General features: G+C 39.8%; 2 protein-coding genes across 2 annotated transcripts in view; one reads left to right on the top strand and one right to left on the bottom strand.

Moving 5' to 3' along the window:
- The window catches only part of veph1 (ventricular zone expressed PH domain-containing 1), a 196,653-nt gene that overhangs the window by 65,187 nt on the left and 104,447 nt on the right, over positions 1-27,019 (top strand). The gene's annotated exons all lie outside the window — the stretch shown is intronic.
- Positions 3,329-26,252, bottom strand: ptx3a (pentraxin 3, long a). Its single transcript, XM_061925969.2, has 4 exons — positions 26,013-26,252; positions 11,973-12,132; positions 10,070-10,497; positions 3,329-4,818 (listed from the first exon to the last, which is right to left on the bottom strand). Exons 1-4 carry the CDS (start codon positions 26,149-26,151, stop codon positions 4,187-4,189), a joined length of 1,359 nt encoding a protein of 452 aa, XP_061781953.1. The 5' UTR covers positions 26,152-26,252; the 3' UTR covers positions 3,329-4,186.

Here is a 27,019-nt window from a genome sequence, read left to right as displayed (position 1 = left end):
GTACCATCGCAGCAAGCATGATGCTGCCAAGCGCCATTCATTTAAAACCCGTGTGCCGCACCAGCTTTCAAATTCCATATAAAGGTGTGGGCAGCGTGTCTGAGACCCCTAGTTTATACATAGCACAAAGCAAAAAAAAAACTTTGTGTGCAGTGTTAATTCATTTAAAATTTCAAAAAAAAATTGCGGCTCCCATTGTTTTCTATAATTTGCGAAACTGGTCAAAATGGCTCTTTGACTGGTAAAGGTTGCCGACCCCTGTCCTAGAATATAAAGTGACGTCATTAACAAAAGGTAAACATGGTAGGTTATATCGTCTAAAACACCACATTTGTCAATATTAACAGAATCAAATACCGTATTTTTCGGACTATAAGTCGCAGTTTATTTCATAGTTTGACCGGGCTCCAGTGCGATTTATATATATTTTTTTCCTTCTTTCTTATGCATTTTCGGCAGGTGCGACTTATACTCCGGTGCGACTTATACTCCGAAAAATACGGTAGTTATAGCTGCTTATTACTTACACATACAAAGTCTCCAAGGCAACATTGTATTAGAAAGTATCCAGTAACAAACGTGTCCCATCATGAGTTTAATCTAATTGTGGCCACCCAAAAAATTATTACCACTCCACTTCAACTTAAAGACAGCATAAATCCATTAGCGTTTTTGATGCCTACCACTGTTCTCTGTCCGACTAACTTTTTCTAACAGTCTGCACTACAAAATAATAAAGGTGTATACGGCTCCTACCAGTGACGTGCGGTGAGGTTCATGACTGGTGAGGCACTGACTTCATCACAGTCAGATTTACAAACATATGAACCCTAAAGAGTATCTTATTCACCATTTGATTGGCAGCAGTTAGCGGGTTATGTTTAAAAGCTCATACCAGCATTCTTCCCTGCTTGGCACTCAGCATCAAGGGTTGGAATTGGGTGTTAAATCACCAACAATTATTCCCGGGCGCGGCGCCGCTGCTGCCCACTGCTCCCCTCACATCCCAGGGGGTGATCAAGGGGATGGGTCAAATGCAGAGGACAAATTTCACCACACCTAGTGTGTGTGTGACAATCAATGGTACTTTAACTTAACTTTAACTTTACACATACAAACTGTAGCACACAAAAAAGCACATTTAATAAAAAAAACGTTATTATGGTCTTACCTTTACTTATAAGTGCGGGAACAGCGGTGTTCGTGTTGGAGGAGTTGTGAATGAATGAAATATGAAATCCGTGCTGCAGTCTGCAGGTGTACCTAATGTTGTGTCCCTGCAGTTGTTCACGGCTCCTCCGGCGCGAGCATTGTTGTTTTTGCACTTTTTGGCTTCTTGTTAAGTTACTTTTTTTGGGTGGATTCGGTCTTGCACGTGGAGGGTTTGGGTGTGGGCTTTGGTTGGTGTGGCGCTCACGTCGGGGGGTGCAGTCTGCGGCGGAGGTGCAATAACCAGCACCAGGAGGCGGGATTACGCGAGCCTCACACAGTGAGTCTTCGCAGCAGTTTTATGATCGCTCAGCACAAGAAATACGTTACACACATACAGTTGTTGACAAAATACACTGTACATTATATACCTCAGCTAACTAAACTATGGAAATGTATAATATAGTTCATATAGCAATACGGTCTCACTGCACAGCAGGCCAGCAGTTAGCCGAGTCCGCAATCCATGTTGAGGCACTGAGTGACGTGCCTCAACTGGCTGCTGATCACCGCACCGTCTCTTCTCAGTATTTGAACGGCAAATGTGAAAATTCAGCGATTTTGAATAAAAATAATCTAAAACTGGTGAAGTTAAATGGAAAATAACTTTATAGTATAATCACTGGATACATATAACAATTTAATAAATTTTTTTTCTTTTTACATTTTTTTTCTTTCCATGATGGCAGGTGAGGCCCCGCCTCACCTGCCTCTAGTGACCGCACGTCACTGGCTCCTACTGATCGTATCAGATCAATATCGCTTTCAGCCAATACCAAAGGCTCCAATATTTGTATCTTATCGAAAATTATTTTTACTGATGGGAGAAAAAAAACACTTTGACAAGCAAAGAAATAATTATACCTTGTGTTTATTCATTCCACGCTCTGCATTCGACCAACTAATAAAGATATTTATGTACAAAATACATTCATTTTCAAGCCGTTGACAGTGACAAAGACACCAAAAGCAATATACAGTATAATACAAGACAACTTCATTCACAAAATATCAAACCTTGTAAACATTGCCCTCACTTACTTAAAAACAACAACCTTAAGAGACAAATACAGCAATTTCACTTTGCAATAGAAAAAAGCGAGATATTAAACATATATTTTCTCTAAGCAGATGTATAAATTCTAATATGAATGTAAACTTGGAAATTTAATGGAGGGTTTTCATGTTTTCATCTTCAAGGAGCTAAAAAGGCTTTGAATGAGTTTAAAAATGATTCTAAAGAAGAATGCTCAGCAGTTTTTGATAGATCACATCTTGTATGGCTCATGACATCATAAAACTCTTAGCATGGTACTTATTTGATCCCTATAGGGCAGGGGTCAGCAACCCGCGGCTCCGGAGCCGCATGCAGCTCTTTGATCACTCTGATGCGGCTCAGCAGCTTACTTGCTGAACCCCCCAATTTTCCCGTGAGACTTCCGGATTTCAGTGCCTCTCGCAGCAAACTCCCGGGATTAATATTCACCGACTTTAACCCTTACGGCTATAATAAGGGCATGCCATGATGGTACAACATTTGGCGCCCTCTACAATCTGTATTAACAGCGTGCCAGCCCAACACTTGTTATACAATATACATTTTCTGCCTGCACACGTACGTGGCAGCAAGGCATACTTGGTCAACAGCCACACAGGTTACACTGACGGTAGTCATATAAAACAACTTTAACACTCTTACTAATAATGCGCCACACTTTGAACCAAAACCAAACAAGAATGACAAACACATTTCGGGAGAACATCTGCACCTTAACACAACAAAAACACAACAGAACAAACACCCAGAATCCCATGCAGCCCTGACTCTTCCGGTCTACATTATACACCCCTGCTTCCACCAAACCCCGCCCCCACCCCAACCCTGCTCCCTCACACATCAACCCCCCGCCCCCTCTGTGCGTCGGTTGAGGTGGGCGGGGTTTGGTAGCGGGGTGTATAATGTATCCCGGAAGAGTTAGGGCTGTATGGGATTCTGGGTATTTGTCCTGTTGTGTTTATGTTGTGTTATTGTGCAGATGTTCTCCCGAAATGTGTTTGTCATTCTTGTTTGGTGTGGGTTCACAGTGTGGCGCATTATTAGTAAGAGTGTTATAGTTTTTTTTTATACCGCCACCGTCAGTGTAACCTGTGTGGTTGTTGACCAAGTATGCCTTGCTGTCACCAACGTGAGTAAGCGGAAGCCCCATACAACGTGTGGCTGTTCAGGCACACTGGCTGTAGTGGGTGCTATATGCTGTACCATCACGGTACGCATGACGCTGACAAACGTCATTCATATAAAACCTGCGTGCCGCACCAGCTTTCAAATTCCAAAGAAAGGTGTGGGCAGCGTGTCTAAGACCCCTGGTTTAAACATAGCACAAAGCAAAAAATAACTTTGTATGCAGTGTTATTTCATTTAAAATTTCAAAACATTTTTGCGGCTCCCATTGTCTTCTATAATTTGTGAAACTGGTCAAAATGGCTCTTTGACTGGTAAAGGTTGCCGACCCCTGCTATAGGGGATGAATCCAAGAATGAATTTATATGAATATAAAAACTTTGCAAATACCAAGTTTATCACAGGATACAAATAATGACAAAACTGCATTTTGTCGTTTATGTACAAAACTAGATGGACAGTTTACCGGTAATTGTCTTCAAACGCTTGTTGCCGTTTTCTGTGTGCGCTTACTTCTTTTAAATATTGGCTCAGAACGTGCTGGCTTTTACAAGAGACACTTTCTTTCACCCTACTTAAAGTCTTTGGTCAACATGGCTCGAACCACATTTCCTGCCGCGACACACTTTGTCCAAGATGAATGCGCAACAGTGTTTGTGTGTTGCCGAGAGCAGTCTCAGTTGAAATGAATACCCTTACAAAGTATTTGCACAAAGTAGAAGTTCCCTTAGTTTCAGCTTGAAAGCTTCTTAGAGAGTTCCGTAGGTATGAAAAGACAATGTTGCCGATTGTCTTTCAGTTGATGAATTGAGCGCCCCCATGTGGCACCAGCTCCGTCACGCCCCAGCCTATTATGTTCCCCTTGTGCTGGCAGCCTTGGCCGTCTTGCAAAGCCAGTTGGGAAATCTTCTCCTCTGGCAGAACTTTGTCCCACACGTTCACCCCTGTCATTGATCCGGCGAATGCCATCTTCAGATCGAACCTTTCCTCGTACCCCACCTTCCCGTTCCTTTCTTGTCCCAACTGAAGGGAACCTCCGTTTGGTAGAACGTGTCCTTCAGCCACTCCTGGTGTGGAAGCCACCTTTTTACCACTTGCCCACAAAGAAGCCAAGCCCTGCTGAGAGGACCAAGCCCCGCATAGGTGGAGCCATTCTGGGGGACCGTCGGGCTTGACCACCCCGCGGGCCTCGACCAGGTGAGTCTCTCCTCCTATGGTCAACAAGGCGGAAGTGTGGCTGAGCAGCAGCTGGATCTCGTAGGGGTTGCGGCGGGTGCCGTAGGAGAAGAGCACCGTTTTATTGGCGACGGCGACTGGTTTCACCCACAGGCACAGGGTGAAGGACGACAGTGAGAGAGGAACTTCTGGTATCACTGAAGTGTAGATCCAAGGGGAGCGCATGGGGAAGAGAAGCGCCATCTCGCAACCTGTAACAGCAAGGTGGAATGGAGATCATTTTCTAAAACACATTCACGTTTAAAGCTGAAAGAGGCTTAATAAAAATGTACTCAGGGTGATCATTACTTGCAGGAAAGCAAATGTTTACATAGATACTGTCAGGGACTGCTGTCGGTCTTTAACCCCAAGATGCAGAGATGGCAGGGGTAGCGCAGGAAAACATGACTTTAATATCAAAAACAAATAGTGCAACTGGTAAGTGCACATGCAGGGAAAACAAGAACCAGGAAACAGCCAACAGGAACCAGGAAACAGGATAATAGGTTACAGGAAGCAGGCAACAGGATACAGGTTGCAGGTTACAGACAACAGGCAACCAACAGCAAACAGGAACCAGGATAACACTATACAGGCAACTGGCAACAGGATACAATCATCGAGCCCTGACTGGAGGGCGAGGCAGACATAAATAGTAGCCTGATTGCTAACTGCAACCAGGTGTGCCAGGCTGCCAATCAGGGACAGGTGAGGGAAATGAGCGCTCAGGGAGACATGCAGGAAATGGAACCAAAATAAGAGCGCTGACAGAAAATAAACACAAACACAGAGGAAAACCCCAACATAACCAACCTGTCAGTAACAAGCCTGACAGATACATTTTACTTGTTTATCCTAATGGAGACTTTCTGACATGGTTTTGTTCATAGGACCAAATTAGCATCCATCCTTGTATTGTTCTGGGTAGGGGTGTCCCGATACAACTTCACTTTCAATATAATACAGATATTGGAGCCGTCAGTTTTGGCCGATATAGATATTGATCCTATACGTATGTTGTTGTTTTCTAGAGTTATGTTAGAAAAGTCAAATTCAAGAGAAATCACTCAAACAGAGAACAATGAAAAACACTAACCTATTCATTTTAGTCATCTGCAATGGACTTAAGCTGTCTTTAAGTTGAAGTGGAGTGGTCATTATTTTTCCTGGCAACACCCAGTGCCCACTATATTTTTCTTTAAGCTAAGCTCATGAACGATGCAGGCGCGTTTGTTACTGAATACTTTCTAATATACTTTCTTATAATGCAAACAACATGTAACTATAATTACTTGATACTTGTTGAAAATTGACACAGATCGTGTTTAAACTGCAATATTGTACAATGAAAAACACCTATTCCGTGTGTTTAGCTTGTGTGCTACTGTGTGCTTGGCTGTTGTGAAGCTGCTCGCTCCTCGTAGTGTATGGTCTACAATGTTTACCAAATTGTAAAGGACTTCGCTAAAATACAAGAAAAGACCAACTTTGTGTGCTTCTTTGCACAAGTGAAGAAGCTGCAGGATTGCTTGATACGAGGCGCTTATATTGGATATTTTACAAACGTAGTTGCAAGCTAATATATTCTGAGACTTGTTTTTTTTTTTGCTGATATCGTACTGATATCCCTAGTTCTGGGTCATGGGTCTTAAGGTGAAAGTCACACAGTGGGCTGATCACCAATCAAACATTTGCCTACAACCAAAGTTGTTATCATATTGTAATACAAGTTTTTTACAGGCTGCACTAAAATGCATATGAATTAAAACAGGCTTGAGATTGAACGTAGCGGGATGCAATATAAAACATGTTCAAATTGGATTTACTTCTACGGTTCGAGGTTGCTCTCTGCCCTTTAGGATGGATTTGAATGATTATGACAAGTACCGTAAATTTAAAACTACTAGCCGCTACTTTTTTCCTACACTTTGAACCCTTATAAAACAGTGCAGCTAATTTATGGATCGCATTATCTAAGGATTCTAAAACATTTCTCTCATATTGAGTAAAAAACTAGATTTTGTGTTTGCAAACCTTACAAAAGCACATGTTTCTAATACAACTCACAAAGATACATTAATACAGGCATTATTAGACATCTTGCATGTATGGGTTGGAGTTATGCTTGAATACATTTTTTGTATTTTTTTTCCGCATTATCTCAGGATTCTAAGAACATTTCTGTCATAATGAGTAAAAAACAAATTTTTGTGTTTGCAAACCTTACAAAAGCACATACCGGTACTGTATTTCTAGTAAAACTCACAAAGCTACATTCATACAGGCATTATTAGGCATACTGCATTGTTGGTTTAGGAGTTATGCTTGAATAAATGTTTTGTCGTTTTTTTTTCGCATTATCTCAGGTTTCTACGAACATTACTGTCATATTGAGTAAACAACAAATTTTTGTGTTTGCAAACCTCACAAAAGCACATGTTTCTAGTAAAACTCACACAAATACATTAATACAGACATTATTAGACATATTGCATGTATGGTTTAGGAGTTATGCTTGAATAAATGTTTTATCGTTTTTTTCGCATTATCTCAGGATTCTAAGAACATTACTGTCATATTGAGTAAACAACACATTTTTGTGTTTGCAAACCTAACAAAAGCACATGTTTCTAGTAAAACTCACAACAATACATTAATACAGACAATATTAGACATATTGCATGTATGGGTTGGAGTTATGCTTGAATACATTTTTTATTGCCTTTTTCGCATTATCTCAGGATTCTAAGAACATTACTGTCATCTTGAGTAAAAAACTCATTTTTGTGTTTGCAAACCTTACAAAAGCACATGTTTCTAGTAAAGCTCACAAAGATACAGTAATACAGTCATTATTAGACATATTGCATGTATGGTTTAGGAGTTATGCTTGAATAAATGTTGTATTGCTTTTTTTGCATTATCTCAGGATTTTAAGAACCTTACTGTCATATTGAGTAAAAAACACATTTTTGTGTTTGCAAACCTTACAAAAGCACATGTTTTGAGTAAAACCCACAAAGATACATTAATACAGGCATTATTAGACATATTACATGTTTGGTTTTGAAGTTATGCTTGAATACATTTTTTATTGCTTTTTTCGCATTATCTCGGGATTCTAAGAACATCACTGTCATATTGAGTAAAAAACAATTTTTTTGTGTTTTCAAACCTTACAAAAGCACATATTTCGTATTACATGTTATTAGTAAAACTCACAAAGATACATTAATACAGGCATTATTAGACATATTGCATGTATGGTTTGGTTATGGATTTTGTCTCGCTAATTGCCATAATGTTTTCTGTGCAAAAGTTGTCATTAAACCCAAGCAAAGGACTGAAATGGTGCGGTATTGTTTGTGCTATGGCGCCATCCTTTGGACGAGTTCGCTCACTGCAGTTATTGTTGAAAATGTACTCACTGTTTTGCCTCAAACCGAAAGTTAAAGCCATAGCTTTTCTGCTTGAAATGATTCTTTATTCATCACTGCAAGCAACATTTGTAAGTTTCACCATTTGCCTAAAACAATTTATACTTACTAGACCGTCCCATGTGTGATGTCTGTAGGAGTGTTTTCATGCATATTTTGTCCGTGCTATAGCCATGTAACAAAGCTAGCGTCGTTTGCATTAGCTGTTATGCTAACACGTTTACAAGTGTCTGTGTTAGTATTATTAACTTACAATGGCATTCTTTTTGTATTGCTTCAGTTTCTTAAAGTCCTCAGTAAATTCTCCAAAGCGTCACCGTGTAGTTATTGAGTCTCTTCTGATTGGAGAGCTAACTTCATGATGAGTCCATGATGATGAATGCCCCAGAACAAAAGATGATAAAGAAAAAGGACATGCACAAATAATAGGTTGAAACAAAACGCCAGATAATATGTCTCCTAATAGGTACCATTTTGGGGTCCTTATACACACACCATAATAACGTTCGTATGTTGAAGCACGGTACGTCTGACTATGGTAGCCGTAAAGCTTCGACAATACATCAAGCGGTGCGGCTTCGTATCTTACCAAAGTTCTACTAAAACAATTTGACTTTGTTCTATATTCTCAATGAAACATCAAAGTTTTGGTCTTGCTTACGGGTACTTACTCGCCTCATTTATTGAACAGGCGTCAACCTGCAGTCCACACTTATCTCTTATATATGACTGCCATCCACTGGTCACACATATCATTCCACCATGTACCACAACCAGAATAATACATTGGTAAAAAAAAAAATCAAAAAATTGGACGTAGTGACTTTTTCCCTACTAGTTCTTAATTTTGTTCTGTTTATCCACAGTGCTTTGGTTAAAGTTTTTATGCTTGTTGATTGTAATTTCACGCTGTTACTTTATTCATCACTGAAATTAATGACTGTTTCCAGGACATATTTGCTTCACGTAATTAGGAGGTCCATCTCATTGTTATGAGTCACTGTTTATCTGTGGGATGGGCTAAAATTGAGAGTGCTTGTGTGATTATATGATTATTTCATAATTATGAGTAATTTTAGCACAGAGAACTGAGAATGTACTGTGGTGTGCTGTCAGTACATGTTAGGATGCTACTATCCAGGTGCAATGAGTGATGCAAAGAGGAGCCTCGTACGGTTCCATCACTCTTGGCTCTACTCCGGAGAGGAGAAGGTTTATTTAACCGTACCATCTGACAGTAGAACATGGCAAAGAATGGGGCTTAACCTGCCTAGAGACAGACAACAAGGTATTCGTGAGATTAGTCACTGCTGACAGGGTCTCATTCCTGAAGGTGAAATTTGACCCGAATATGTCATAGCAATTGAAGGAAGTTTGTCATAAGAAAAGATAGAGACGACAGATGAAACAATAGCAAAGATGATTGCTAGTGCTAGACTACTGCAACGCACTTCTTGTCGGGATCCCCAGCAAGAACATCCAGAAGCTGCGATACATACAGAATAGTGCTGCTAGGATCCTGATGAGAGTGCGGAAATATGACCATATCACACCAAATCTCAAATCCCTTCACTGGCTCCACTTAGGATTGAATACAAAGTCTCCCTACTAACCCACCAGTGCCTCCATGGAAATGCCCGCCTCTACCTCAAAGAACTACTCACCCCCAAATCCTCCACACGACACCTCCGCTCCGGACAGGCTAACCTCCCCCAACCTCCGAGGACAAAGCTACGAACAATGGGAGACCGGGCGTTCTGCTCCGCCGCTCCCAGTCTGTGGAACGCTCTCCCTGACCACCTGAGGGCACCACAGACTGTGGATGCTTTTAAAAAAAGGCTTTAAAAAAACTTCTTTTTAACTAATTAATTTTTTTTAGATATATGCATACTAGTTCTAGCTATTTGGCTGTTCTAGTTTTTATTATCTTTTTTTTTTTTAATACACTGTAGCACTTTACTCAATGTAAAGTGCTTTTTTACAAATAAAATCTATTATTATTATTATTAGATGAGACAGCTGTTACCTGCAGGTAGGCGTCTTAACCGCGATGACCTCAGAACTTCCTGGAGCTCCATTTTTGTCTGCTGCAGAACACTTAGCACCCCCTCCAAAGCCTTGTCTTGTGACGTGACCTCTTGCTCCCGGTGGCCTGCTCCTCCGACGTCTGGATGTTGGGACGCCGCTTTCACAGGTCCTGCGTTGATGAAACAGCTGGTTTCCATCTTGGCTAGTCGGGTCGCTTGGGTTCGTGTGGCGGAGAGAAGCTGCTGCAGCGTCGCCTCCAGGGTGTTTGGATTCCCAACGGCGTTCCCCTCTACAGGACCGGAAGCGTGAGCACCAAATTTTAGCCGATCCAGGGATTCTCTGAGTTTTGCTTCCAGCTGCAGGGCCATCTTTCTTCCTGCTGTCTCCACTGCGACACCACAGGAGCCCCCATACTGCGCCACAAACCTAGCCAAAAGAACAGACATAAATGATCTTTAAGGCGGTACCTCCATTAATCATGATGAAAAACACAATGTCATAGTTTCTGGATCAACAGTCACTGCCCACTTCTTGTTGTACAAACCCTGTTTCCATATGAGTTGGGAAATTGTGTTAGATATAAATATAAACGGAATACAATGATTTGCTAATAATTTTCAACCCATATTCAGTTGAATATGCTACAAAGGCAACATATTTGATGTTCAAACAGTTTAAGAACAACGTTTCTCAAAGAAATTTAGGGATTTCAACATCTACGGTCCATAATATCATCAAAAGGTTCAGAGAATCTGGAGAAATCACTCCACGTAAGCGGCATGGCCGGAAACCAACATTGAATCACCGTGACCTTCGATCCCTCGGACGGCACTGTATCAAAAACCGACATCAATCTCTAAAGGATATCACCACATGGGCTCAGGAACACTTCAGAAAACCACTGTCACTAAATACAGTTCATCGCTACATCTGTAAGTGCAAGTTAAAGCTCTACTATGCAAAGCGAAAGCCATTTATCAACAACATCCAGAAACGCCACCGGCTTCTCTGGGCCCGAGATCATCTAAGATAGACTGATGCAAAGTGGAAAAGTGTTCTGTGGTCTGACGAGTCCACATTTCAAATTGTTTTTGGAAATATTCGACATCGTGTCATCCGGACCAAAGGGGAAGCGAACCATCCAGACTGTTATCGACGCAAAGTTCAAAAGCCAGCATCTGTGATGGTATGGGGGTGCATTAGTGCCCAGGGCATGGGTAACTTACACATCTGTGAAGGCACCATTAATGCTGAAAGGTACATACAGGTTTTGGAACAACATATGCTGCCACCTAAGCGCCGTCTTTTTCATGGACGCCCCTGCTTATTTCAGCAAGACAATGCCAAGCCACATTCAGCACGTGTTACAGCAGCGTGGCTTCGTAAAAAAAGAGTGCGGGTACTTTCCTGGCCCGCCTGCAGTCCAGACCTGTCTCCCATCGAAAATGTGTGGCGCATTATGAAGCGTAAAATACGACAGCGGAGACCCCGGACTGTTGAACGACTGAAGCTCTACATAAAACAAGAATGGGAAATAATTCCACTTTCAAAGCTTCAACAATTACTTTCCTCAGTTCCCAATCGTTTATTGAGTGTTGTTAAAAGAAAAGGTGATGTAACACAGTGGTGAACATGCCCTTTCCCAACTACTTTGGCCCGTGTTGCAGCCATGAAATTCTAAGTTAATTATTATTTGCAAAAAAAAAATAAAGTTTATGAGTTTGAACATCAAATATCTTGTCTTTGTAGTGCATTCAACTGAATATGAGTTGAAAAGGATTTGCAAATCATTGTATTCCGTTTATATTTACATCTAGCACAATTTCCCAACTCATATGGAAAGGGGGTTTGTAAAATTGGACCATTGTTGCATCCACATCTCATTCAGTCCTCTAACATACCTAAGTATCTCCTCGCGCAGAGATCCCATCTCCACCTTGACGATGTCGTCGGCATACTGGAGAAGCATGTTCTCCCTCATCTGGCTGTTCTCCAGCATCGAGAAGATTTTGTCCCATTTTGTGAGGTCTGGAGCATTGCAGGGAGCCGCACTTGGCGTGGCTGGAGAAAGATAGTGGTAATTAACATGACACAGTTCTCGGGAAGTGATTTCATTCTGACTGCTCTTTTGGATTGGAAGGAAAAAGAATCGGATTTCTATCACCGGAACCTGAGAGTTTGTTCAAATGTGCACAGGAATGACTTAAATCACAGGTGTTGAACCCAGATCTTGCCCACTACATCATTTTATATGGCCCGCGAAAGCCTGGAAATAACATGCGTCAATTAAGTACCTTATCTTTTCTTACTACCGTATTTTTCGGACCATAAAGCAGTGGTGGGCTGTGAGGCGTAGGCCAGCAAGGCCTTTTCTGCTGGCCTAACATAACCAGAAATCATGATCGTTAAAGTTAAAGTACCAATTAGACATGTCCGATAATATCGGGCTGACGATATTATCGGCCGATAAATGCTTTAAAAGGTAATATCGGAAATTATCGGTATCAATTTCAAAAAGTAAAATGTATGACTTTTTAAAAGTCACATACCGGTAATATCTTCGGTTTTTCACACACACACAAGTGAATGCAAGGCATACTTGGTCGACAGCCATACAGGTCACAGTGAGGGTGGCCGTATAGACAACTTTAACACTGTTACAAATATGCGCCACACTGTGAACCCACACCAAACAAGAATGACAAACACCTCAACCTCCTCAAGCTCTCTCAGGAAGAGCATGTCCCAAATTTCAAGCTGCTGTTTTGAGGCATGTTAAAAAGAATAATGCACTTTGTGACTTCAATAGTAAATATGTCAGTGCCATGTTGGCATTTTTTACCATAACTTGAGTTGATTTATTTTGGAAAACCTTGTTACATTGTTTAATGCATCCAGCGGGGCATCACAACAAAACTAGGCATAATAATGTGTTAATTCCACGACTGTATATATCGGTATTGGTTGATATCGGAATCGGTAATTAAGAGTTGGACAATATCGGATATCGGCAAAAAAGCCATTATCGGACATCTCTAGTACCAATGACTGTCACACACACACTAGGTGTGACGAAACTATTCTCTATATTTGACCCATCACCCTTGATCACCTCCTGGGAGGTGAGGGGAGCAGTGGGCAGCAGAGGTGGCCGCGCCCAGGAATCATTTTTGGTGATTTAACCCCCAATTCCAACCCTTGATGCTGAGTGCCAAGCAGGGAGGTAATGGCTCCCATTTTTATAGTCTTTGGTATGACTCGGCCGGGGTTTGAACTCACAACTTACCGATCTCAGGGCGGACACTCTAACCACTAAGCCACTGAGTAGTCATAATTAAAGATAAAATTATTTTTTTATTTACTTTCCCTAAATACCGGTAACTAAAAGTATTCATATTCTCTTCATGTCATATTATTCTCTTTCCAGTGCTATTGTTTTTACGTTAGAGTTTCTATCCAATCAGAATTCAGCTAGCTTATGTTGCCATGTTGTACGAATTCTGCCCAAGGCCTTCAGAATCTACAATGCAGGCGGACACAAACAGTTGATAGACAATTGCGATAGCCAATCAGATCACGAGTTGTTGTCAGTAAGGCCTTCTAGCTGGCCTAAGGTTCAATGTGACTTTTACGCATCCTGTGATTGGATACTCACCGGGACCGCTAGCGGATTACTTTGAGAACACACACAGTTGATAGACAGTTGCGATAGCCAATCAGATCACAAGTTGTTGACAGAAGCCTCTCTTGGTAGTCTGATGTTAACGAGATTTTGATTGGATACTCACATTTTATTCCAAAGTGAGTATCCATTCACAAGTTTCAGTTTAGCGGGAAGCAGGTAGTGTTGACCCACAAAGAAGGATATTTAAAGAGAAACTAGATCTTGTGGGACGATATTGGCGATGAAATGGGGAAATCCCCGTCATTTCAACTCGAATCAATGTACTACGAGGGGCCATACGGCATCGAATGGGTGCTACAAATCGTGAGTTCAAATATTTAATTTCTTTATTTTTTCACGTTTAATATGTTTTTTGCCATTTTGATTTTGACAGTACAACATAAGATATGTTTTAATTGCTCTTGATTTTTAAATGCGCCAGAAAATAACCCGTTTTGTACTCTGTTGGTGCGATTCAATACCCAGTCGGGTGGAAATGTGTTTCTGTATAGTATTTCTCCAGCAATGGTCATGTGGAGACATAACTTATGGTATTCTGAGAGGTAATCATTGAAGTCGGACATCACTAAAGGCCTAGGTGGGAAACGCACGGCACTGCCATAAAGCATACCAAATTATAAGGTGCACTGTCGATGAACGGATCTATTTTTCATACAAAAGGTGTATCGAATTATACGGTGCAGTAAAAGTGTCATATTCTGATTTTTTTTTTCTACATTTAAAACACGTCCTCGTGGTTTACATAACATGTAACATTGGTGTTTTAGTTCAAATGTTGCATAGATGATGTTTTAGAGACCATCTTCAAACCGCTTTCTGACCGTCTCTTTAGGATGCGCCATTTTGTGGGCGGTCTAATGTGCGTGGCTCCATTTTTGACAGCGTCTTCTCCTCGTCATCTTTGTTGTACTGGTCATTTTTAGTGCTTCCGTAGCGAGTCTACTGACAGGTATAGTTAGAACTTTACGCTACTTTATATTAGAAATGGAAACAGCGTAGGATGAATGCCCCACAACAAAAGATGCTAGAGAAAAATGACACGCACAAATAATAGGTTGAAACAAAATGCCAGATTACAATCGTATGTTGAAGCACAGTACGTCTGACTGTGGTAGCCGTAATGCTCCAACAATGCATCAAGGGGTGCGGCTTTGTATCTTACCAAAGTCATATTAAAACAATTAGATTTTTCAGCGCCCTGTGTAATGTTCTATATTCTCGATGAAATATCAAAGTTTGGGTCTTGCTTGCTTACGGGTACTTGCTAGCGTCATTTATTGAACAAGCGTCAACCTGCAGTCCACACGTATCTCTTATGTTTGACTGCCATCTACTGGTCACACTTATCATTACACCATGTACCACAACCAGAATAAGCACAACCAGAATGAATACATGTATACAAGGAGCACCGGGTTATAAGGCGATTTCTGAGAAAATGAAACGATTTTAAGTGTGCCTTATAGTCCGAAAAATATGGTAAATGTTTAGTTTTTTTTTCAATTTTGACAGAAACAAACATCATTGCATTAAACTGCATACATTTTCAATTTTAATATTATCCAATATTGCTACAAATATTATATTATCATACTTTCCAAAAGAAGAAATTGACAAAATAAAAATAAATACTTAAATATCGCACTGACCTATGATTTCAAACCAAGTTATCCATCAAAACACTGTAAAAATTACAATAGATTTTACAGTAAATTTTACAGTGTTTACAGTGTAATTACCGATAAGCTCTCAATGCAACTTGTGGTCATTTGTTAAAGATATCGCAGTGAACTCTGAGTAAACCAGAACCCAACACAGGGTGTACAACACACCATGTAGCCTGTTCTGCTTAGGTTTTGACCACCGATCCATATTAGTTGAGGACATACCTTTAGTCCTTAGAATGAACTCCCTTAGAGTTGAAGCCTTGAAAGAGCAACTCAACAACCCAGCAAGCATCTCTGGGTTTGCTCCTGTTCTGACACTAACTCCAAGCCTTTGCAAAACAAATACAATCATGACTCCATCCGGAAGTTGTTTTCTAAGTCTCTTGGGGAGTGCCCCCTCGAGAGGCAGCTCTCACGGTCCTTGAAAGAATGTGGTTCCTGTAGTTCCAACACAAAGGTACGTTTCAGTGTGCCTTTAGCCTTTAGGTCTTCTACTGCTTTTATCTCAGGACGTTCAATCGTTTGCAAATGGACTGCTTGGTTTGTCTTGGAATCCAAACCAAGCAGTCCAGTTGCGAACGACTGAACGCCCTGAGATGACAACGACCTGGATGAATGAGAACCTTCATGGGTATGTCTACTGCTTTTAGTGACTTAAGAAAGTAGGTCAGGCAAACATTTTAAGGATCTGTGAGTGGACTACATCATTTGAATGTTCAACACTCTGCATTACTTAGATTTAAGGAGCTGAAAAGAGTAAAGATACCAACACTACATGGTTCCCAGAGACCTTCTGTTTGCTTGGTTTAAAGGAATTCAAGTCAGTAATAACATATAGACCCAGAGGCCTATTTGATCACTATTTAAAGGACGAGAGACATAACTTAACACAGAAACATATTTGTGAGTGAGTGTTCAAGCTCTCAGCCGACCAGCAAAAGATATGAAACTCTATTATCATTACTCGTGGAACTTACAAAGGTTTTGCAGTGTAGATGAATTCCAACCAGTGTCTTGCTGACACCAGCACATCTTGTGAGACCTCAGCATGCCCCAACAGGCCTCTTTTTCACATGATAATGACCCTTAATTTAGTTATAACCTCTATCAGGAGGTAATGTAATATTTGTATGCTGTATATATATAATTAGTTAGTTAGTTAGCAATGTAACGCAAAAATGTATGGGCAGATATTCATGAAACTTCCAGGAAATGTCAAAAATGGGATAAGGAAGGGTTTCTTAAACTTTTTGACCTCCGTGCCTAACTTTTCCACTTAACATTGAATTAGTAATGTTACTCTTGAATTTAATCATATTCAATAATAATTTCTAACCTAGTACTTACAGTTTACAACCTTGTCAATTGCTATGAAAACATGTTAATCTCAAAGATTATTATCAAGGCTCAGGCCAGGCTGATTACAAAAATACTTCTTTTTTTTTATATAATGTCTATTTTCTACTTCCTGCTGGGTCTACTCTCTATTTTATGCTGCTGCTGTCACATATACTGTATATAGTGTAATATTGTACTTGGTCATTGGTATATATTGTATATATGTTATAGACATAATATAATATATCTGTATATATATTATTCTGTACACATATTATGTATATATTCGTATATATGTTAGATTTTTTTTTCTATTTATACCTGCATTGTCCTTTCCATCCTTACACTTTCCATCATTGTAACTGAGCTACTGTGTTGAACAATTTCCCTTGTGGATCATTAAAGTTTGTCTAAGTGTAAGTCTAAGTCTAAATACTAATCAAATATACTGCAACAAAAGGGATTAATAAAAAACTGATGAAAAATAAATTAACATACAATTACGCAGAGTTAAAGCAAATTCTAACTAAATGAATAATAAATAATGATATATATATTTTGTAAATAAACTTTTTAGTTGAAGAAGTTTTCTGGAATATTTATAGCCTTGTAGCACTTGAGTTATTTGGCTCAGTGACTATGTGGGAGAAGAGGGGTTATTTTGGCGTGTATAAAAGGGTTTGGAGGATATTGTATTTTTGAAATATTGATACGCATCTATGAAGACAGTGTCTTGTAATGTTGATATTTATAGTGCTATAAAGGGTTAGAATACTGTACCTTCACCCTTATCTTTTATCAGGGGTTCTTAAACGTTTTGGCCTCGGGGCCCAACTTTTCCACAACAGAGGCCCACTCAAATATTAAAACTGAAATAGTAATCTTACTCTTGGTTTTAATCGCATTCAATAATTATTTCGGACCCACTTACAGTTTACAACCTTGTCAAATGATTTGAACTCATGTGTTAATCATAAGGATTATTATCAAGGCTTAGGTCAGGCTGATTACAAAAGTAAATAATATTCAAATATACTGCAGTAGAGGGAATCAATAGAAACTATTGAAAAGTAAATGTACATACAATTACACAGTGCCAAGATACATACATTCTAACTAAATTAATAATAAATCATATTGACTGAAGTGCAAATGAAAATACAGCTTCACCACTTTAGTTATAATTTTTGCGCTTAAGAAACTTTTCTATGACTTTAGCTCCAAACTTCTTCTGTTGTTTATTATTGGCATTTCTGCCACAAGTGGTGTAAAAGTGTATTACAACTGTGTACCAAACACCGCTGAGAAACAGATATTTTCTGAGCAGCTGATTTGGCGGCCCAACTATGGTTAAGAAACACTTTCTTATATTACACATATTCATTCTAATTCGCCGGAAAAAGGAATTCATTTTTTAGTTCTCACGGTGAGCATGTAAACAAAGTCCGGAGCAGAACACTTACGGTAAATATGACGTAAAAATCCGTCTTGACTAAGCTGTAGAATGTTTTCCGAAGGGAGGCTCACTGTGTCACACTTTGCACTAAAGCAGGCTTTTGATTGATTGATTGATTGAGACTTTTATTAGTAGATTGCACAGTACAGTACATATTCCGTACAATTGACCACTAAATGGTAGCACCCGAATAAGTTTTTCAACTTGTTTAAGTCGGGGTCCACGTAAATCAATTCATGGTACAAATATATACTATCAGCATAATACAGTCATCACACAAGTTAATCATCAGAGTATATGCATTGAATTATTTACATTATTTACAATCCGGGGAGTGGGATGAGGAGGGTTTGGTTGATATCAGCACTTCAGGCCTGGGCAATTATTTTGACTCGGGGGGCCAAATTTTGAGAAAAAAATGTGTCTGGGGGCCGGTATATCTTTTTTTAGGAACACTAACACAAAACCTCACAATAATGTCTGATTGATTGCTTAAAACGTTATGACAGACCACCTTAATAAACGAATGTACCGTATTTTTCGGAGTATAAGTCGCACTGGAGTATTAGTCGCACCGGCCGAAAATGCATAATAAAGAAGGAAAAAAAGATATATAAGTCGCATTTTGGGGGGAAATTTATTTGATACTACCCAACACCAAGAATAGACATTTGAAAGACAATTTAAAATAAATAAAGAATAGTGAACAACAGGCTGAATAAGTGTACGTTATATGAGGCATAAATAACCAACTGAGAACGTGCCTGGTATGTTAACGTAACATATTATGGTAAGAGTCATTCAAATAACTATAACATATAGAACATGCTATACGTTTACCAAACAATCTGTCACTCCTAATCGCTAAATCCCATGAAATCTTATACGTCTAGTCTCTTACGTGAAAGAGCTAAATAATATTATGATATTTTACAGTAATGTGTTAATAATTTCACACAGAAGTCGCTCCTGAGTATAAGTCGCACCCCCGGCCAAACTATGAAAAAAACTGCGACTTATAGTCCGAAAAATACGGTACATGAAAATAAAGAATGTGGGATTTACAAAATTAACTATGAACGGTAAAACACTGAATATTGACAACATATGAACGTCACACCCCCTCTCGATCGACATATTTTACAATCAAGCGAAACGCAACAAAAGTGCGACAAACACGGCGAAATATGAACTCTAGGATACATCACTAAGCTTAAGAACTTTGTTGTGTAAATTTACTTCCGTGTCTGTCCCTGACACCCGCATTTCAGGCTGGCCGCTCTGGAAACACTCTGTGGAAACGCACCCCACCCACCCTGCTTGGTGCCTCATCTGAGCTGCTGTGACTTAGATTACCATAGTAACTAGGATATCATGCAAAAGTGCAGATTCCAACCATTGAAATACTTTGTAAAGTTCAAGACTTACGGTCATTTGAAAAAAGCACTGCACATCATAATGGCAGCTAGAGTTTCGATCTTAAAGATCTAAAAAAAATGATTTGGGAATGTCCGGCGGGCCAGATTGAAAAGCTTAACGGGCCGCATGTGGCCCCCGGGCCTTAATTCGTCGAGCGCTGCATTAAAGGGTTTGAACAGGTAAAGCTAGTTCATTCTGACTTGGACGCCGTTCATTGACTTCAATAGTAACCTGTCTGTGTTTAGCCGCCAACCTTCTTGTAGTCTACTCTCACTGACACGCACTGACTGCTCATCAGCCAGCTTTAAACCGGTGGGTGACTGTTGGCACTACAATGAGGCCTCCCGCTCGGATTAAATGGGCGAATACTCCGAACGTAAGCCGTGTGACGGAAACGACTACACACACTTGTGCGCTCACACACTCAAGAACATCTACACACACAGGCGCACTTTCCAATAGAGGAACTGATGAATGACTTGTCTAACTATTCTTTATAGCAGAGCTGGGCAAATATTTTGACTCGGGGGCCACATTGAGAGAAAAAATGGTGTAAATGTGTATAAATGATATATATACATTTAGCTGTGAAAGTATGTGTGTTTGGGTCCCTTTTTTTCAAGAACACTAAAACCAAAAGTCACGATGTCCGATAGAATTCTAAAAACGGACCATTTAAAAAAAACGGAATGGAATTTTACAGTTTTTTACTGAACGGGACACCCAAAATGTACATTAAAATAAAGAAGGTGGGATTTACAATATAAACTATGAACAATAAAACACTGAATATTACCGTATTTTTCGGACTATATGTCGCAGTTTTTTTCATAGTTTGGCCGGGGGTGCGACTTATACTCAGGAGCGACTTATATGTGAAATTATTAACACATTACTGTAAAATTGAAATTGAAAAAAAAAAAAAAAAAAAAAAAAAATATCACTGCGATGAGGTGGCGACTTGTCCAGGGTGTACCCCGCCTTCCGCCCGATTGTAGCTGAGATAGGCTCCAGCGCCCCCCGCGACCCCAAAGGGAATAAGCGGTAGAAAATGGATGGATGGATGTAAAATATCAAATAATATTATTTAGCTCATTCACGTAAGAGACTAGACGTATAAGATTTCATGGGATTTAGCGATTAGGAGTGACAGATTGTGTGGTAAACGTATAGCATGTTCTATATGTTATAGTTATTTGAATGACTCTTACCATAATATGTTACGTTAACATACCAGGCACGTTCTCAGTTGGTTATTTATGCCTCATATAACGTACACTTATTCAGCCTGTTGTTCACTATTCTTGATTTATTTGAAATTGCCTTTCAAATGTCTATTCTTGGTGTTGGGTTTTATCATATAAATTTCCCCCCAAAAATGTGACTTATATATGTTTTTTTCCTTCTTTATTATACATTTTTGGCAGGTGCGCCTTATACTCCAGTGCGACTTATACTCCGAAAAATACGGTAACAACATATGAATGTCGCTCCTCTTTTACTTCTCAGATCAGCTCCTCGATAGTTGTGTATCTTTTACAATCAAGCAAAACACAACAAAAATGTAACAAACAGTAAAATACAAATGCAAAGGGTAATAAACACCTACAATATGATATATTACCACTTTTATGCAGACATATGTTGTAAAAAATTTGCTTCCCCATCTGTTCCAGATACATTCGTTTTTTTTTGTCCTGTCCAGCTACTCAGGCAAATCATATAGTTCAGGGGTAGGCAACCCGCGGCTCTAGAGCCGCATAGCGCCGCCCTAGTGGCTCTCTGGAGCTTTTTAAAAAATGTATGAAAAATGGAAAAAGATGAGGGGAAATTTTTTTTCTATTTTTTGTTTTAATATGGTTTCTGTAGGAGGACAAACATGACACAAGCCTCCCTAATTGTTACAAAGCACACTGTTTATATTAAACATGCTTCACTGACTCGAGTATTTGGCGAGCGCCGTTTTGTCCTACTAATTTTGGCGGTCCTTTAACTCACCGTAGTTTGTTTACATGTATAACTTTCTCCGACTTTATAGGACGTGTTTTATGCCACTTCTTTTTCTGTCTCAATTTGTCCACCAAACTTTCCACAGAGGTGAGTTTTGTTGATGTTATTGACTTGTGTGGAGTGCTAATCAGACATATTTGGTCACTGCATGACTGCAAGCTAATCGATGCTAACATGCTATTTAGGCTAGCTATATGTACATATTGCATCATTATGCCTCATTTGTAGCTATATTTGAGGTCATCTAGTTTCCTTTAAGTCCTTTTAATTCAATTTATATCTCATGACACACTATCTGTATGTAATATGGCTTTTAATTTTTTGCGGCTCCAGACAAATTTGTTTTTGTATTTTTGGTCCACTATGGCTCTTTCAACATTTTGGGTTGCCGACCCCTGATATAGTTGATGTAAATGCCCATTCCGGCTGTACAAATTTACTTTACAAAAGAGATGTGTGGGATACTTCTCCTGTTGCCTTATTTTTATTTGACCTATAAAATGGATTTATATTATTATTTGGTGCAGCCGGGCCGGAGCAGGAGGGGATAGAAAAGAGAAAAAAAGGAAGACAGAGGGGGAAATTGCGGGGACAAAAGGGGGATAAGACAGAGAGACAACAATAATAACAACACCAACAACAGAACATCATTAGCAAATAGGATATGTACAAATATGATGGTAAAAGTGATAGCAAAGAAGCAGTTAGTGAAATAAATATTAATAATATAGAAATGACAATGAGCATTATTACACTACAAGTGGAGCAATAAAAATACCAATAGAAATAGCACTATTGATAATGAATAATAACAATAATTACCTCTATTATCAACAATACAATTGTTTCAAATGCAACAATACATATATGTAATGATAAATACAAAAGAAAGCAGATAAATGGAGGGGAAGAAAGAGAAGCCAACTATATTAACCTTGTAGATTGTTATAGTAACAATAGGTTAAGCTTTGTCAGTGTGCCGTGTGTTACCCAGTTTCCCCTAGGGCAACAATGATGAAATGTGATTATATGCATGAGTGTATGTATGTATATGAACAGTATGTGTATATGTATGTTCGTACAGTGAATGTGCGTGTGGATGTCCGAACTTTGAGTGTGTATGTATGTACTGTATTTGTGTATGTATGTGGGAGCGTAGGTACCTATGTGTGCGAGGGCTGGCTGATCTGAAAACAAACCCCGCCCACTCTGCTTTGTTCCTGGTCTGAGATGTTGTGACATAGGTTACCGTAATAACTCCTATAACACTCAAAAGCACAGATTTCAACCATTGAAATATATTCTACAGTTCAAGACTTACGGTCATTTAAATACAGCACTGTACATCATAATGGCGGCTACAGTTTTGATGGTAAAGGTCTAAGAAAAATTATGTAGAACGACCGGCGGGCCGGATTGAAAATCTTAATGGGCTTAATGGGTAGGGTTGTACTGTATACTGGTATTAGTATAGTACCGCGATACTAATGAATCATTTTTATTATACCGCCATTGAAAAGTACCGGTCCACCACCCCCCTACACCTAATATACACTGTAATGATACCAAGTACAGGAGCGTATCGAGTCGATACTACTATTGGATTACCATCCATCCATCCATCCATTTTCTACTGATTACATTGATATTTTTTGGCATCACAACATCTTCTTTCGTTTAAAAAAATGTTATATTATGTTTACAAACTCAGGAAATATGTCCCTGGACACATGAGGACTTTGAATATGACCAATGTATGATCCTGTAACTACTTGGGGTTGGATTGATACCCAAATTTGTGGTATCATCCAAATTGAATGTAAAGTATCAAACTACAGAAGAATAAGTGATTATTACATTTTAACAGGAGTGTAGATAGAATATGTTAAGAGAGAAAGTAAGCAGATATTAAACAGTAAATGAACAAGTAGATTAATAATTCATTTTCTACCACTTGTCCTTAATAATTTTGACAAAATAATAGAATGATAAATGACACAATATAAGTAAAGTACCACTGATTGTCACACACACACACACACACACACACACACTAGGTGTGGTGAAATTATCCTCTGCATTAGAATCATCACCCTTGATCACCCACTGGGAGGTGAGGGGAGCAGTGAGCAGCAGTGGTGGCGGCGCCCGGGAATAATTTTTGGTGTTTTAACCCCCAATTCCAACCCTTGATGATGAGTGTATTTTACTGCATATGCCAGCAGCTAAATTAGCAGCCTGTGTTTACTTACTTACTACTAAAAGACAAGTTGTCTTGTATGTTCACTATTTTATTTCAGGGCAAACTTGCAATAAGAAACATATGTTTAATGTACCGTAAGATTTTTTTGTTAAAATTAAGCCAATAATGCCATTTTTTGTGGTCCCCTTTAACATCTTAAGGCCCAAGCTGTTTGTTTACATGTTTTTTTTTATTTCTCTTTGCTATTTGGGCTTATTGGACCCTAATTAGAATAAAGACTAAAAATCATCTTTTGATATGATGTGCTTAGTCCATAAGTACACAAATGTGTACTTCCTGTGTAGTGACATGCTAATTTTTATTTTTACACTTTTTATTCCAAATTCCATTGTATGTTATGCTCTTCTGACACCACCAGATGGCAGTATAAGTGTCCATATGTCGGCATAAGACCCCAATTTAGTAGTGTACACAATTTTGGAAATAAGAGCTAAAAGGTGCTGTCCACGCATGTGGCCACTAAGCCTTTAGAGCAGGGGTGTCAAACTCAAATACAGAGTGGGCCAAAATTTAAAACTGAACAAAGCTGCGGGCCAAGGTTGAACAAATTAACCTTTTAATAGGGACCCAAAGTTTTGCATTGAATATTGAACAAGCAAGGCTTATATAACTTTATAGTGACATGCAAAATCAAGTTTCAAATAATAATAATAATAATAAAAAATATCAATGCATATCAAATACAATTTAAATAAAAATTGAATGCCCCTTTTCTATTTGCAGCCTTCTGAGGTAAATATCAACATTAACTTTTTCCACAGGCTAATAAATTTGAAAATAAAATAACAACGAATAAAACAACCATTCAGGACTTTAATCTGCTCAGTTTTCAACACATTGATCTAATCTGATGTGCCCAAGCCAGATACCTGGCATCTTTTCTTGGATGCTAGTTCATTAATGTCAGGGCTCAGGCTTTGAGCTGGGGCAACCTTCATTATCGAACGAAGGTGTTCATCAGTCATTACATCTCGTCCACCCGGACCACAGTCTTGGGGGCGTGCCTTAAATGCACTGCCTTTAACGTACTCTACGAGCTATCGTCACGTCCGCTTTTCATCCATTTTAACATCGTTCAGACACAGCTTCTGTACGCACACACAAGTGAATGCAACGCATACTTCATCAACAGCGATACAGGTTACACTGAGGGTGCCAGTATAAAAAACTTTAACACTGTTAGAAATATACGCCACACTGTGAACCCACACCAAACAAGAATGACAAACACATTTCGGGAGAACATCCGCACCGTAACACAACAGAACAAATACCCAGAATCCTTTGCAGCACTATCTCTTCCGGGACGCTACAAAATACACCCCCGCTACCACCAAACCTCCCCCCCTACACACACGCACCTTGTAGCGTCCAGGAAGAGTTAGTGCTGCAAAGGGTTTGTGCTGTTGTGTTTATGTTGTGTTACTGTGCGGATGTTCTCCCGAAATGTGTTTGTCATTCTTGTTTGGTGTGGGTTCACAGTGTGGCGTATATTTCTAACAGTGTTAAAGTTTTTTATTCGGCTACCCTCAGTGTAACCTGTATCGCCGTTGATGAAGTATACGTTGCATTCAATTGTGTGTGCGTGCAGAAGCCGCACATTTCTTGTGACTGGGACAGCGCTCGTTGGACTGGCTGAAAAGCAGACGTGACGATTTTCGGGAGGCGTGCTGAAGTTTAGAAGACTCCCGGGAGGGTTGGCAAGTATTAGAATTAGCGGTGAATGCGATGTTACCGTGGCACCGCCGCAATGTGTAATCGGCGGGCCAGCTTTAGTGTTAATTTGATATCGCCAAGTGAAATTACACGGCGGGCCAGAGTTTGACACCCATGCTTTAGAGGTTATTTAGAAAAGTACCAAAAATTGGTATCGGGACAACACTACCCGCAGGCCGTATTTTGCCCATGTCTGCTTTATAGTATACAGTAAAATGCACGCAGCTTCTAACACGCAATACGATAACAAATCAAATCATGAACATTATGCAAGTCTAAATGAAATAATCTTAAATTCCGCTGCGATTGCACGCTCCAAAAGTCGGAATAAATCTCGAGTGCATGCATTCAATCCTCAATCCTCCTTGGTCAGAGCGTAACACTCACTTGTCGGCGTCTCGTCCTCGGTGATTTCGTTGTAGTAGGTATCGGCGTAGTTGACCTCGATATCGTCCTCGTAGGCCAGAGTCAGACACACGCACGCTGACCACACGCCTAAGGCCAGGGCGAGCCCCCGGTGCAACATGCTGCTCTGCTCGGGTGTGCACAGGTGCAAGTGGAAAATAAACGTGCACCTCGCCTCTTATTGGTTCGTGGTTTTATGCAGGTGAGGAAAAGTCAAGTCGGCGAGTGTGTGTATTTGTGTGTTTCCCTCCCGTCCGCCTCGCTTTATACCGCTCCGCAGGTCACCCGCTCTCCCTCCCTCCCTCATTCCGCTTGTTTGTCCCTCCTCCTCCCACTCTCCCATTCTTTCTTGTTAAATGCTGAGCAATCCTTTGGCAGGAAGCCTGCTAGTGTTGTCTGAGGGAGAGCGAGAGAGGGAGAGAAAGCGCCGCCTTGGGTTGGAGTCACGCACAAACATGCTCGTGCGTATCGCTCATCTTTACTTCATAGAAGAGCTGCCGCTGGACTTTACTGTAATTGTCTATAAACTGATGACACGCGCATAAATCAGGGTTATAATTGCACTTGTTGCATCATATTATTGTAGATGGGTAACTTTAGGAGCCTGGTATGCCTTTTAACTGCACAAAGACAGTTGTGCACGGTCAGCACTTTTGGCCCTAATCTTCTCCATCATTACTGATGATTACAGAGAAACCTTGAAAGTCAAACTCCCAGAGAAAGTTCAAAAACTTTTGTTTTCTAGAGGAAGATATGCCTGGAAAGTCGTACCAGATGGTCGGTCGCAGTAATGCATAATAATATCATGTTTCAGTAGTATACGAGGGGTTCTCAAAATGAATCAACAATGAGCATGTTAACCTTTTAATTGTAGTATTGTAGCTAATTTTTGTAATTTGAACCTAGAAATAATGGATTTTCATTGCAGATGTCCGATAATGGCTTTTTTGCCGATATTCCGATATTGTCCAACTCTTAATTACCGATTC

The sequence above is a fragment of the Nerophis lumbriciformis genome, linkage group LG30 (assembly GCF_033978685.3).
Source record: "Nerophis lumbriciformis linkage group LG30, RoL_Nlum_v2.1, whole genome shotgun sequence".
In the NCBI taxonomy this organism is placed as follows: domain Eukaryota; kingdom Metazoa; phylum Chordata; class Actinopteri; order Syngnathiformes; family Syngnathidae; genus Nerophis; species Nerophis lumbriciformis.
The sequence above is the reverse complement of the archived record's forward strand: the minus strand, read 5'-3'. Positions and strand labels throughout refer to the sequence as shown.